The sequence below is a fragment of the Chelonoidis abingdonii genome, chromosome 7 (assembly GCF_003597395.2).
Source record: "Chelonoidis abingdonii isolate Lonesome George chromosome 7, CheloAbing_2.0, whole genome shotgun sequence".
Lineage (NCBI taxonomy): Eukaryota > Metazoa > Chordata > Testudines > Testudinidae > Chelonoidis > Chelonoidis abingdonii.
In genome coordinates, this window is record NC_133775.1 from 37,385,271 (window position 1) to 37,400,740 (window position 15,470).

Below are 15,470 nucleotides of genomic sequence, written 5' to 3' on the forward strand. Positions count from 1 at the left end.
CTAAGCTAGTAATTAAGCTTAGAAGTGTTCATGCAGGTCCCCACTTTTTGTACTCTAAAGTTCAAAGTGGGGAAAAAATCTTGACAGACTGTCAGCAATATTCTGAGGGCAGTACACACATTAGAAGCAACACTGGGAAGACCAGATTATTAAATTTACTTCTGGGGTCCAAGAGCATGGTATGAGTCTAGAAGAAGAATTTTCTCAACTCACTAACATCCTTGACATCTGTATCAGAGTTACTTATCCATGCCTCAGCTGACCATCTGGTACTTTTGTAGTTAAACCAATACAAGAACCCAAAATGTATTTGTGTTCTCCAAGGACCCCAAAAAGTTCCCCATAAACTTTCAATACTCAACCTGCTATACTACTGCAAATATTTAATCCTGAATTCTCCTTCTGAAACTATTCTAGGCTTACACTTACATACATAATTTTCCAGACATTTTGCTCATTTCACATGGATTTCTGTCAGTGCTGCAGTGACTGACAAGTTTTTCTGCAAGCTCTTTTCCATCATTTAGGGTCCCTTCAAAGTTCTCTTCTGCACTGCTGTAGCCTTTAGTGTGTAGTCTAGACCAAACTGTTTGCTACCTCAGTTCACACATTGAGATTTTGCATAACTTTGCTTACTGTTCTTTGATCTCCAGGGGATGCCATTTAGAGCTGTAAAAGAGCGGAAGAAATTATTTCATCCACTAGACAAAAGTGTGTCTTGTACTTTCTTACAGAACCGGCAATGCGTGTCATACATCATTGTAATACCACCCCAAAGCATTTACGCTTTCAATCTTACACTCCCACACTGTGTCAGAGAGGTTGATTTTAATGAGAGACTCTAAAAACTCCCATCAGCTACAGGATGATGTAAACACATACACATGCTGGAAGAGTTCAAAAAATAATTTAAAGCAAGGTGATGATTTAGCAACACAAATCAGAAGGTTTAAGCTATGGCAACTAAGAGCTACATTAAATGTTCTGATGATGAGAATAAACTGTCCATACACCTTCACTCATGTCCATTCATGTTAATACCATCACATCCTGGCTCTCTGCAGTTACTGAAGGCAATCTCACGACTGCAATCTTGCATGAGGACTGTGGAGAGATTTACCTGTTTTACTGGCATGTGAGCAGCACACCAAAGATGCACTGCTGTCATGAAAGTTCAGCAATCTCAAGCAAAACTGACGGGCCCATGTAGCTAACCTCTGGAATATGAGCTTAAAATTTTTGCACAAAACTCTCTTGCATGGTTTATAATCCTCTTTGACATTCCTCAACAAGTCAGTCATTCTACTGATATATTAAATTCTGAATGCTTGTGCTGAGGCAATGGAATCATAATTCTCAGTACGGATGGGCCTCATTTTAATCTTCAAAATCCCAATATTGTCCATCAAATGCCTCATATTTTATCAGATAAGTGATTTATTCGACTTTCAGGGGGTCGGTTCTTTCAGTTCTTCATTACAATGCTGGGACTCCATGTAGTGTTGGAACAAAGACTTTATTTGGCCTCTGTCCTAATGGTCACTTTACATGGAGCCTCTTTTTCTTCACTTTCATTTATTTACATTATTAATACTCTCAGCTCCTCTCAAACACATTTATTTGAAGCTCCCATCTGATAATTTTGGTTTTAATTTCTGTCTTCCTTCACTTTTCTTTGACCAATGCTAAGATTTATACAGTCTCTGTCAGGTCATCATTTTGTCTCTGAGACCCATGCATTGATAAGGTTTCTGAATTGTATTAATTCAGACTCACTCCTTTTCTACTCAATACTGTTTGAAAAACAAAAACAAAATTGTTCTATCTTTGCCAACTGTTAAGCGGTCACTCCTTAGTACTAAGGAATAGAGTTTGGGATAAATCCTGAAGTGCTTGATGCCACATGTGGACAAAAATGAAAAACAATATTAAAAACCTGAACAGGTTCATGACCAAAATCCATAGCCAACATTGCAGTGAAGACATTTTGATGTCAGAAATTCTCTTAATCTTTCAATTCAAGTAATGTGACAAGACAGGCAGGTGGCCCATTCAAACCAGTGAAAAAAGTGAAATCTTATGAAATGAGAGGGAGGCCATAAATACAGATAGGCCTAATGCACTGTCACATATAGAACCCCAGTGACTGAAGTGACACTGTCTTGGGCCCTGTGTTTTTAAAGGCTGCCTCAGATGAGGTTCTAATGCTACATAATATTTTCTTTAAATGGCCACCACTAAGTTTTCAATTAACACCTCATTGATACGGATGAGGTGCCAGTGGGACAGCATTTACAGAGTTTTTCCAGTTGACTGACTGGCAACAGTATTCTGCAATGCTTCATGCTTCAGTTAATTTTATCCTAAGTAACCTTTCACAATGTAAATTAGTGCTCTGGTCCTCTGTTAACATATGGTACGTCTACAGAATAATTAAACACCTGTGGCTGGCCCATGTCAGCTGACTCGAGCTCGTGACACTCATGCTGCCAGGCTGTAAAATTTCAGTGTAGATGTTTGGGTTCAGGCTAGAGCCCAGGTTTTGGGACCCTCTCCCATAACAGGATCCCAGGATGCGGCTCAAGACTGAGCCTGAATGTCTACACTGCAGTTTTGCAGCCCCACAGCCAGAGTCCCACGAGCCCAAGTCAAATAACACAAGCCAGCCACAGGTGTTTAACAGTTTTGTGGACATACCCTGTGTTAACAGAGGAGCAAAGCACTGATTTACATTTTGAAAGATTACTTAGGATAAAATTAACTGAAACCTGAAGTTCGCATGAAATCAAATTTCTTAGTAAATGTGCCCATTCTTTCATTTCTGCCTTTCAAAGAACAAACAGTATGGATATTGAACAAATTCAGGAGAAAACAAACCCCACACAGCCACAGTTTTGCTGGTGCTGCATTAAGAACCTCCGCATTCTGACACAAACCCCTTCCACTAAATCAAAACAATCCATTCTTGTGTTATCCCACAATGCGATTGACTCTGAATGTTTCATAACAATCTTCTCAGATATTAAAACCCACTGGATGTAGTTCAGAGAGAGGAAGCCCGTCAGAGTGTTCCTCCTCCATTATTTCAGCAGAGTGATTGGGTTGGCCTCCCCCAGAAATAAGCTGTGGGGCCTTCCCCAAATGCCTGCAGATCAGCCAAAAACCAGTGTTATCTACCATAATAATTGATGCATTTGCAGCAGCACCTTAAAGGAGGCTCCCAATAGTGCAGCGGGCTCTGCTGAACTCAGAGGCAAGAGAAGCAGCCATCTGGAATGGGAGACAGAGGAAGTGCCTAGAGATCACGTATCTAAGACAGTGGGAAGCAAGTGTGAGAGAGCCAAGGTGCAATGGCACTCTTTCCTTCCCTTCAAATGTCCCTTCTGCTCCTGGGGTGAGAGGGAAGGGCCTGTACAAGGGATCTGCAAACTCCGCCTCGAGTCAAATATATTATTAGCTGTGACTTCATCACTAAGCTCTGCCCACAGGTCTTATTTTGTACAAGGCCCTGGGAAACCTAGTACTAGCTCGAGACAAAGCTGGGATAATTTTGAGAATTTTCTTGGCACTATAGAAGACTATCACCCTAATGGCAACAGAAAGGATGCTAATGAGGATTTATTTTCTAGGGAGTTAATGCTTAACCCTGTATGCAAGCAGTTTAGTTCATATTTCCTTTGTCTGAAAAAGAGGTTTTGCATAAAACTATCTGTATTACAAAGCAAAAGTAATTAAATATCAATTCTGGTTTGATTTTACTATTTACTATAGTAAGATAATTTTCTTTATTGTAAACCACTTTTGTGTCCTCATCTCTGCTTTGCCTCCATTTGAGTGGATAATGTCATTTTTTGCTTGTTAATTAAGTTCACTCATACAATGCTCAAAAAGTGTTTTTTCTCTCTTTTTAAAACCTAACAAAACAATAAATGTCTAGTTTAAAATGCTTTTCTAGAGGAATGAACAGGACTGTAGAAAAACATTTTCTGCAAGTCATAATTATACACAGCATTTCATAATAAGCATCAAGAGATTTCTACTCAGTGGACAAAAATCTGTTCTCACTTAGAAATGAATTTACCATTATAATGACTACGGTTCTTAGATTAATTCATGGACAAATTTGAAAAAAATGCCTGTGAGCAAAGTAGAATTATGCTGCTAGAAGCTACTTTTTGCATATCCATACGTAATGTAAACAACCTCTAAGATTCTATAAAAGTCAGGCAGGGTTAGAATGCTAAAGCAAAATTCATATTCTGAAAGTAATAACTCATACAGTAGGGATTGGATCAGGAAAAGTTAATCCTCAGAATGGTGACTACTTGGACTCATTTTAATATAGCTCCTGGCTTTCAGAAGCTCTACAATTTTCTTAAAATAAACAGTTGCATTTACTACTAATTCTGAATTGGTCTCATCCACAAAATGCTGTAATATATATTCCGTGAAAGCTGCAGAACAATGTCTTTCCCAGAGGTAGAGTCATAAATTCTGCCTGGACAAACGATTGTGTACAGTACTCAGAATGGTCAAGGACTCAAATTAAGGATGTTCATTAAAATCAAAATTATAAAATTAAGAAAATTATTTTCATAGTCACACTCCCACCTTTTATTCACCCTACTGGGCTTTGGTAATGCAAGAATTACAGCACAATAGCAAATCTTCCACATGCAGCAATATCTAGGTCAAATGGGACATTTGCTCTGAATTTAACTACAACTACTTGATTCATGACATTCTCACACTTTTTTCACATGTCAGGAATGAGAACTGAAAATGGGAAGAAAGCATAATAAAAGCAAGGAATGAGGGCTAGATGACAGGAAAACTATATATTGTTTGCTTTGAAGAAACAGAAGCAACATAGAAATACAGTAAACGGGAGATAGTACAAACAAGAAAAAAGTATTAGCCTGTTTAAAAAGTATATTTAAATATGTAAAAAACTTGTTATTATAGTTCTCGTTTCATGGAAGGTTAAATATATTTGTAGACGAATATTTCTTCTCTCTCTGTTCTTGGACACTCTAGATAGAGGAAATAGATTACGTTATAGTTTATTCTCCCACTTGCTGGTGTTCTCTCTCTTGCAATTCCTTAATTCCACATATAACAATGAAGTTTCATCTGAGGCAAACAACTAGTACTCAATGGACAAGGCATTTGTTTCTGCCAGCACATGGGTTGATTAATCCTGGCTTGGACTCCTTTCCTGGTAGCAGTTGGCAGAGGAGATGGATATACAAGAGAAAAGGAAGTGTATCCTGAAAATAGCAAAGAGTCCTGTGGTACCTTATAGACTAACAGACGTATTGGTGCATGAGCTTTCGTGGGTGAATATCCACTTCGTCACATGCCTCCAACGAAGTGGGTATTCACCCACGAAAGCTCATGCTCCAATACGTCTGTTAGTCTATAAGGTGCCACAGGATTTTTTCCTTCTTTTACAGATCCAGACTCACATGGCTACCCCTCTGATACTATCTTAAAAATGGCTCCAATGCATTGAATGCCATTACCTAAAATTCTGAAATTCTTCTCATAAGTTAAATGTTTTCCTGCTCTGATCCAGACAGAGCAGGGCCTTGACCCTGAGTCTCTGACATTCCAGGGGAGTGCCCTAAACACTACAGAGTCAATCTTTCACTTGTGGTTTCTCCCTGCCCCTGGTTGGAACTGTTCTAGTATCTATAATAATAAAATATTCACTAGGCCCGAGGAAGACTGACTGACTCTATAGCCCTATGGTTGGGTGCTCACCTAGGATATAGGAGACCCAGTTTGAAGTCTCTGCTCTGCTGGAATCTGAGCAAGGACTGGAACCTAAGTCTCACACATCCAAAGTGAGTGCCTTAGCTACCAGACTATGGGCTATTTTGATGTCTCTTTCTCTCTTTCATGAAAAATTCAGAAAGGTCTCTGAAGTCTGCAAAATGGAAATTTTGTTTACTTGGGAAGCCCTAGAGGTATAGCTTATTTGGAGTATAACTGTGTACCCACTAGGGGTTGTACTGATATAAATTTTTGGAAAAATTTGCTAAAAAATCTCACCCCAGCAGAAAATGTTATTATGGTACATTATCTGTGCCTAGACCAGGCCTACGTTTATGGGACCTAAATCACCTGCTCAGTCTTGATTAAAGGGTCTAGGCATTTCACAGGTCATTCTGAGTATGTATCTGGCCTAACATGATAATTGGTTATTCTCAGGGATGAGTAGTCCTGTTTGGTTGAACGGAGTTTTCTTAACCCAATCTCAACTCCCTTACCTCTGTTGGTTAATTTATTGACAATTCATAGTCAGTATGTCACAGATTATGTACTCTCTGCTGATACTTAAAACTCATTCTTGACCGGACTGAATACTTGTAAGGATTTGTACCAAGAGATAAGTGAATGACAATGAAAATACGATGAAGTACTGTTAGTATGGGAGTCACTTTGCTGTTAATTGTTTTAAGCCTCTAATCACACTTAATTGGAATTAGAAGTACCCAGAAGAGTGCGCAGAATCAGACTAAGCTGAATGCTTGTGAAGGGAGAAATTCATTCCAGCCATGTAAATCTTGAATTTTCAAGCTCTGTAACGTTTGGGAGCAGATTGCTCAGGGAAGTGATTTCCACTCTGAACCTAGCACAAGGGTGCTTGGCTGATGCACAGCCATCTCAAAAGTACTATTCTAATGGGCTAGAATACTGGCTGTGCCCCATCTATGCCAGCTGCATGAGGTATTGGGACCACTGGATCTGTCTTTGTCTGACCCCAAAATGGCATTCTGGGCAGGGCTGGTGTTGGAGACACTTTGGTGCACAGACACCCAACACCATCACTCAGCAGAGAAACTTTCGCCATGAGTGCAAAATCAGCCCAACAAAACAAGTATTAATGCATCTCTTTTTTCCATCTGTTTGTGTGGTGTCGGTGTGGCATCCTTTTAACCAGGCTTGCTATTGTGGAGATTGTTCTGATGAGTTCTTACGTGGGAGTTTTTTATTTTTTTGTTTTTTGTAGTCTGTTTTTACAACCGCAAAATGATTGGCAGATTCTTTAATAAAATATTACATACATCAATATTTATGAATCTATAAACTGAATGCTTTCAATATACATACAGCAATCTTATGTTTGAGTTGTACTCACTTGGTTGGGAAAGTCAGCCTTCAGTTCAGTGACACTTTTACACCAATATTCTGCAGTTTTCTCGCTGATAAGCTCAATATTTAGGAAAGAGCCTTGACCTGGGCCATATATGGGGCCTGATGTAATTCCACGTATAATTCTTGGAGAAACATTGGTTACAATGTCCTGTTAAAACACAGTAAAAAACTTTCAGATTGATTTACAAAGTAAAAAGACAAAAACCACATTCCTATAGAGTCTATAAATGGTCTATATACTACAATGTGTTAATAATGAAAGGGAAACTATTCATTTAAAATACACATTTCCATCCAAAATTCTATATGCACTTTTGTTGCAAGTCACATCTAAGATTAGAGACCGAAGTAAAAAAAAAAGTTTGTTTTTTCCCCAGTTTGATTGCTTTATGCATTCCAGAGCATTCTGTGCTGATGTCATCCATTGGTGAGTTGTAGGTCCCCTCCTGCCCATGTTGATCACAGAAGATATAAGTTGTTACAGATCCCAGCTACCAAGCTTTGGCTCCTTAGCTCAAGCTGTAGCAGCTCATGCTTTTAGCTTTGGAAGTCCCTGATTCAGCCCCTGGTGTGTCAGTCAAGATGGTGGCTGTCACATAAATCCTAGATGAACCCACACTTACCTTATGGCTGTTATCTTGCCTGACACACTGGGGACTGAACAGAGGCTCTCCAGAGCTAAAAGCATGAGCTGCCTGAGCTAACAGCCAAGGTTCTGTAGCTAGGGGATGTAACAACTCATCCTCTCCAAACTGGCAGAGACGGGGACCAGTAACACACATTCATTAGTGGGTTTCACTGTTTCCTCTGTATTAGCTGGTTGCCCCTGTTATCTGTGAGTTACTCACGTACATAAAATTGCAGAATCTGGTCCTAAGGATGAAACTGACTAAACTATTATTATTCCATTTCCCAAACACAGGGGCAGCTTGTAAATACCATTCTAGCGAACAGACTGCTATAGTGATTGGTTTCTTTCTGCCCCTCCCTCCTTTTCTCTGTGTAGTGGGTTATTGCATCTCTGTAATTTATGGCTCCAAGGGCCTTGTCACTATACTGCTCACAAGAGCCCCTCTGTATCCCAGCTACATCCCCTCTGCAGCATGCAGGGGGTGCAGCCACCCTGGTATGCAGAGGGGCCTACATAGGTTTTTGTGAGCCAGTGGATTTTGTAGAAAATGTATGTTCATTATATTTATGCCAATTCATTGTGGTATATGCAGATATGAGACTATAATGCCTTTTGTTTTCTATGTCTTACATCTTTAAATTTCTGTGTTGCAAGTTCAGCAGCCATTTTGTTCTCAGAGTTATTGTAACCTGTGAAAGAGGATATGCACACACAACACAGAGCAATCTCTCTCTCTCTCTCTCATGACAACTTTATGTATGTTCTCTATTGCTGTTTTTCCTTAGTTTAGACTGGAAGTACACATTTTGCTCTTTAAATGTAAACATGCCCCTACAAGCTATTTAAACGATATAAGAAAATCCAAATACACAGTATCACTTATACAATTTGTTTTTGTTTTAATGCAGACTCTATGTTTCATGTACATCCCAATCTTTCAACTGCATATACCCAGGCACAGCCCTGCATCCCAGTAAAGGCAAAACCTGAGTTTTATACTACACTAAAGTCAAAGGGGGGGGTCTATATGAGAAAAAGTGGTCCAGGCATGTAATAGCAGCATTGGAGCTCCAGCCATCAAAAGAAAAGGCCCTAGATATTAGCAGTACCAGTACATGAGACTTCAACATCATAATGATGGAGTAAGAAAGATAGATAAATAAATAAATATATAAATAAATAAATAGTAGCTACAAATTCAAATTCAGTGTTGTAAAACATCATTTTCCCCCTCAGATTAATAGAAGATCATCACATCATTTCAAAACAAACAGCAAACAAATTCAAAATTAACTTGTTTGTTAGGAATAATTAAGCTACAATTCACAAATGCCTTATATCTATATGAAAGATCTGTAATATTCTGACATTATTTAAAATTAAAGAGAAACATAGATGGAAAAATGCTTCTTTTTGCCAATTTCTAATTAAAAATAATTTTGAATAAAGGTCAGTTGGTTAAGGATTTATCAGAATTATTTGTTTAAGTACCCCTCCTCACCATCTTGTCACTTTTAGTGAGATAACATGAACCCCCATTAGTATATAGCAATTAAGGTCAATTTACATATTTTAATTAAGAACCATCCCCTATAAAACAATTAGGGTAATAGGCATATTAACTGGATTTCATAACATTTGGACATTTTTCCAACTAGATAGACAGGAAACCTTAATTAGCATTAATTAGTGCTTATCTGCATATGTTTGATAAGGCATACCCTTGCCACAAAAGATTATTTATTCCTGAATCTGCCAAATGCTAGAGTTGCAGAGAATAAAAGGACTTTTCTTCATATTGTATGTAAATTTCTGGTAATTTTCATTTGTTTTCGCATTTGAATCATTTTCTCTTTTTCTTTCTCTTTCTCTGTGTACACTGAAATATTTTGGGTAAATATGTACATTCACATGCACAGAAATCATACCAAGTAATTTGCATTCCTCAATCTATTACCATGCCCATAATCATTCTGTAATCTCAGAAGAAAACCCATTCAGTTTTCCTACTATTACAATATTCTCTTTTGTATAGCAAACATATATTTCACTCAACATCTCAACTTCACTTTCACTAAAAATTGTCCATTGAATCCTCTGAACACAACTGAGAGAAAAACAGAATTGCAAATATTGTGGTTAAGGCAATATCATGATAGTTTAGAGCAGGCATGCATTATATTTTCCTCTCCCTTCCACCATCCCTTGAGCATTAGTAAATAATTTCCATTGTCCTATTAAATAACTTTACAAATGCCTGTGCTTTGATCTCAGCCCAGGATGCTACTCATAACAGAAATGCCACCCACGTGCTTCAGTGGGTGGGGAAATTTGATGGGACCAGCAATGAAAAGGGGACAGCCCCAGTGGCAAGGGTATGAGACACTTGCTGAAGGACATACAATAGCTTCTCCTTCCCCTTTGGAGTCTGTGGCAGCCATTGGGCAGTTGGGGGTAGGGGAGGAGTATGGGGGACTGGGGAGTTTTTTGCCTGCCTTGCAGTACCTTGAAGTCACAGCAGGTTAGGCAGGAATGTAATGCACTTGGTATTCAACTGAGATATCTGGTTGAGTTGTTAATTTGTTGCAACTGGTGGGCAGTTTCCAATGCAATGAAAAGGATAAAATGAATGGTTCCAAGAGGCAAAGGACCTGGGATCTTGGTGATAGGTTTTGGGCTCATGAGATAGGGAGAGACCTTGTAGCCCTTGCAGGCCGAGATCATGATCCTTCTGCAACCTCTGTCTCCCTTGAGGAAGATGGGGTGGGGGAGAGAGGAGGTTGAGCTGAGTCTGGGGTAGGCTGAGGAGAGTCTACCTCAAGTTATGGATTATATGGTAGGAGCCCTGTAACTCCTGCACTGGAACCAATTAAACACCTGGCATAGGAGGGTATGGGTGCTGATCAGGTGACACCCCTTCCCTGTGTTTACATTCAATAAAAGTTGTGGCTTGCTGCTTAAAATTCATTCATGTGTCTGTCCTCTTTTCACTGCTGTGCCCACATCAAGCCTGTGTTTCACATCATCCAGAAGGAAAAAGGTGCCAGCCCAGAAAGCAAAATGTGCTTCTTAGCTTTAGTCTAACTAAAAGAAGGTTGACACGGGATAATGCTCTGTAAATATAGTAGAGGGGTAATTACCAGAAAGAGTGAAGAGCTATTTAAGCTAAAGGATAATGTTGGTACAAGAATAAATAGATATGAACTTGCCATGATCAAAATCAGACTGGAAATCAGAAGGTTTCTAACCATCAGAGGCATGAGGTCCTGAAACAGTCTTTCTGAGGGGCTCAGGGCTGGGGCAGAGGGTTGGGGTGTGGAGGGGGTGACGGCTCTGGCTGGAGCTGCAAGCTCTGGGTTGAGGCCAGGGATGGGGGTTTGGAGTGCAGGTTGTCCTGGGGCTATGGCAGGGAGAGAGGACTCCCCCCAGATCACCCTGCAGCAGCACCTGGGCTGGGGCCACCAGATAGGCACCTCTCCCCTGGCAGTGGTGGGGCTGGGCTGGGCCCGGGGGGGAGGCATTTCTCCATGCTGCAGCCCTAAGTGCCTGCACAGTGCTTAATAGTACAGCCACGTAGCTTAGAGGAAACAGGCAATGACCTCGGGGCTTTTGGCCTTCTTGTGCAGCATGTGGGTGTGGGTCACTTGTCAGGATTATCTGCGTATATGACATTTAATCATTTCCCACCACTGTGGGGCCTTATGCCTCTGTCCCTCCTACTCGCTGCCTGTGGTAAATAATTGTCTAGTCTCCATGGGGCTGTGATACGTTTTAGTTGGGGAGTTTAGTGTGCAGGTGCTGGGTGGCTTTGCTGGCCTCAGATACACAAAAGGTCAGAGTAGATGATCGAGGTGTTCCCTCTGGCCTTAAATTCTATGGCTCTGTGAATATTTTTGTTCTCTCTTTCTTCCAGGATCCTTTTCATTTTCACCTATAGACAGAGTTGCAAGGATGGTATGTAAAATAAAATCAAAGAAGCAACAGAAAACAAAATCTTCCCAGTAGAATTAGCATGGAGTATCTATCCAGAACATCCTTTGCCATCACCTTCCTCCTTCCAATCTCTCATCACAACCAAAAAAGCACAGTAGGGAGTCTATTAGACAGATGATCTAGAGATAACTGGTTCAGAGCTGGGTTTCAGCCAACCTTTTCTCTTTTTCAATGACAGAAATGTGTTTCTAACAACAGCACAGCTTCTCACCAACACTTGCTAAGGCCCTAATTACATGGAAAAATATGTTATCGGAGATTTTTAAATAGTCTTTTCCAAAACTAGAAGTTCAGATCAGGATAGCTCAGGTATCCTCACTGCTACATCCCCAAGAAAGTGTTAAAGAAGGGTTTTTTTTGCCACTTTGTTTCAACCTGCGGTTTTCTTCTTATGAATATGGCGTGGGCAAATATCACCTCTGTGATTACTGCTCGTCTCTTAATCTTCAAGGAGAGAATTTTATCATCATATAAATCTCTTTTTGCTGCTACTGTATTTAAAGAAGTACATGAAAATGGAATCTAAACAGAGAAGCTTGAAAGGTGGCACGTTGTGCCCTGATCTTGATTTTAAAAAGGGTCGTTATGATAAATGGGTAACCTAGATGAATGGAGTTTCCCTGGTCCTTGGATGCAGCTGTAATTTTAGATGTCTGTGGGGAAGTGGGGAGTTGGAAGAGTGCTGAATACTCATCCCAAAAACCACAGAAACATTACCCAAGGTGACACCAGTTCCTCTTATCTCCATATGCTATGGAAATAATAACCAGCCAAACTACAGTTAAACAGCATGAAACCTTCATATCCCTTAAAAAACAAGGACAGAAGACTCTTAATTAAGAGCCACCCAGACAGTTCAATGCTTGTTTTTGCCCCAAGCTTAATTAAAGACAAAGCCATGGAAAAAACCATGGCTGGGAAATCAGAGCGACAAAGGCAAATAAATACCATGGCCCACAGGACATTTTTCTGTTTCCAGTAGAAGTCTTTCAAACGACTACAGATTTCAGGCTTAGAAAAAACTATCTTCCTCAGTGGACTCCAACAAGACACACATTATGCAGGGGAGCTAAAACAGACAAGGGACTGGCTGCAAATGGGATCAGCCTGCGTGGCAGCAATTTCTCAGCCACCGAACCACCAGGGCTACACAAAGGAGGGGCTCTTTACCTCTCAAAAAGGACACCAAACAGACCCCACATCTCCTCAAATGAAGTTCATCATATTGCCAAAGAAAGCAGTGTTTCATAGATGAAAACACCATCATTGCTTAACATTTTTCCTCACTCTCTTTCTGCTTGTGAGCACAGGGTGCATGCTGGGAACCTAACACCATGCTACATTTGGGGATTCCTATTTGTACCTATTAATTTTTATTTTTTAATGAGAACAGTAAATGGAGCTGATTCTGGTGCCTTGACTGAGCTCCATGTGCTTCAGGCCATGCTCCAGCCTCACTGGAGGAAACATTTTCCACCTAGGTTCCTGAATTCTGAAGTACTATGAGGTAGCTGTCCATGAATTCTGAGACAAATTCATGAAACTAAAACACCTGGAAGTTTTCAACAAATTAAATAACAAAGTATACAACCAGTATATCCGCACATCTTAATTTTATTATATGAATAACTTATTCTATTCTACACTGTTTCACATTTTCAGTTAATAATTGCATTAGATTTTTGTATTATCAAGTCATAACTGCATTATGTAGTTGTTGTTTTAGGCTTTCTGTGGACTCAGGAAGACAACAATCTACAGAATTCACAGTTTTATCTTCACAACCATGTGTCCTAGAAACATTTTTTTAAATAAAAGCTGGAGCAAAATTTTGTGGCAAGAGGCTAGTTGGAATGAATTATGTAGCTGCAGAATACATGGGACCCCCACAAAAGGTACAAAGCCTAATGCCATGCCTCTTTGGTGCATGTAATTATATTGTGCAAACACATTAGAAAATAAACCTTCTTTATGAATTTTGTTTATCTGGCAAGTTTAAATCAGACCTCTGATACCTTTGTATTAATTTGCTGAAGGTACTGACCTTGACACACTTTGCTTTTAGGCATTATTTTGTAAACGAGTATCTTAGCTAAAGAGTTTTAATAAACAGCTAAAAGAATTTTTTAAAATGCTTAAGGAAACCAATAATAAATAAATATATTCAGGATCTGGAAGTAAAAAGGTAAGAATTCACTGTTCCCTTTTACAAATAAATTAACTTCAGCTTGTTATGCATATATTTGTCACTGAAAAACAGATGTTTTGCATTACAAATGTTCAGGGGTCTTAGATAAGAATCTTGGTTTTGCTAAAGAAATTGAATCAGGTTATAAAAAGTGCTATAATATATTCTTTTCTCACTCTGAGTTGCTTTTGAAAGGTGCTGAGAACTCAAAACTCTCACTGGTTACAAGGGATGTTGAAGGAATCCAGTACATTGCAGCATTGGGTCCCCAAGCCAAGGGAGGTATTTAAGTGCTCAGAAATAAGCTTTTCTCAAGTTTAGAACAAGAAACAAACAAAATTGTGTTTCGTGAACTATGTGACCTTTGCCAGTTTCTTTTCATTGGTAAGAGAAAAAGATTTAACCAAATGATCATATTACTACCTTTTAAAAAGTTAATTTATTTGACCTTTCTTTCATCCAGGGAGCTATGGTTTTATGTTCACTAAGTAGACAGGTTTCAGAACGTTACTGTGGTTCCTACTTACTAAATGTCAGTGCAGGAACCAAGATAGCCACAATGGTCTCATTGTGAACAGGAGGATAAATCTAGATGAATATCTTGTTAAATTATCGTATGTAAAATTATGGAAGTACAATGTACTTGTAGGCAAAGTTAGTACAGACAATCAATTGTGGTGTAAAAGAACAGACTACTTACTCCCAGAATATTACATTGAATATATTGCTATCCTTATTATTGAAATATCAGGAATAGGGTCTCAGAAAATCCACATGAAGTTAGGCAAATTATGCTGAATTCCCCTTCCCTGGGTTTTATAAAGTTTATAGGAAAACAAATTCTATGGGGAAAGCATTTCATTTGCTTCAAGCAATGGGGTCTTGATCTTTCCAATAGCACTGGGCAGTTTTTTTTTTAAGTTATAAAACCAGCCTTAGCTGCAATTACCCTATACTTTTTCCATTATTATAACTATGCACTTTTGCCATTATTAAAAAAATAGTATTTTTCAGACTTTCAGTTACAGTGCAATGAAGTTTGGAACACAGATATTTTTGTCAAATATCTGGAAAACTTGAAACTCATTCACTTCTAAAAGTGGATGATTATATAAATAGTGAACCCTCGGCCTTTTCATATGGATTGGGAGTGCCAAAGTGATCCCTGTTATAGCTGAATGATAAAAAGCTCGAAACAACTCTAACGTTCATGCTTCACTTGAAGCAGAATCAAGTATGTGCATAATGAAACAATATTTTCATGTCCTTTGATGCCAGCTTCCATCGCCCACTTGTTAGATTTTCAAACAAGCATCTTTGTGCTTTCTCCCATGCTGCCCCTCATGCTAGGAGATGCTCCTAAAAAAACCAAGGTGCTCCCATCTGCAGGGCTACCTCATGATCCACCTTCAAAATCCTTCTAAAAAACCTATCCTTTGCTTACACAAAACTTAACCATTAAGCTGCCAGAGTGCTGAGTCTACAGACCATCAT

The 15,470-nt window shown here is 39.2% G+C and overlaps 1 protein-coding gene across 3 annotated transcripts in view; it reads right to left on the minus strand.

Annotated features, from left to right (window-relative positions):
* DPYD (dihydropyrimidine dehydrogenase) overlaps window positions 1–15,470 on the minus strand; it is a 594,472-nt gene that overhangs the window by 167,919 nt on the left and 411,083 nt on the right. For all 3 annotated transcript variants that reach the window (XM_075067810.1, XM_075067809.1, XM_075067811.1), the window contains one exon: window positions 7,148–7,312. In XM_075067810.1, coding sequence (XP_074923911.1) covers window positions 7,148–7,312 — 165 coding nt within the window. The remainder of the gene's footprint in view (window positions 1–7,147; window positions 7,313–15,470) is intronic.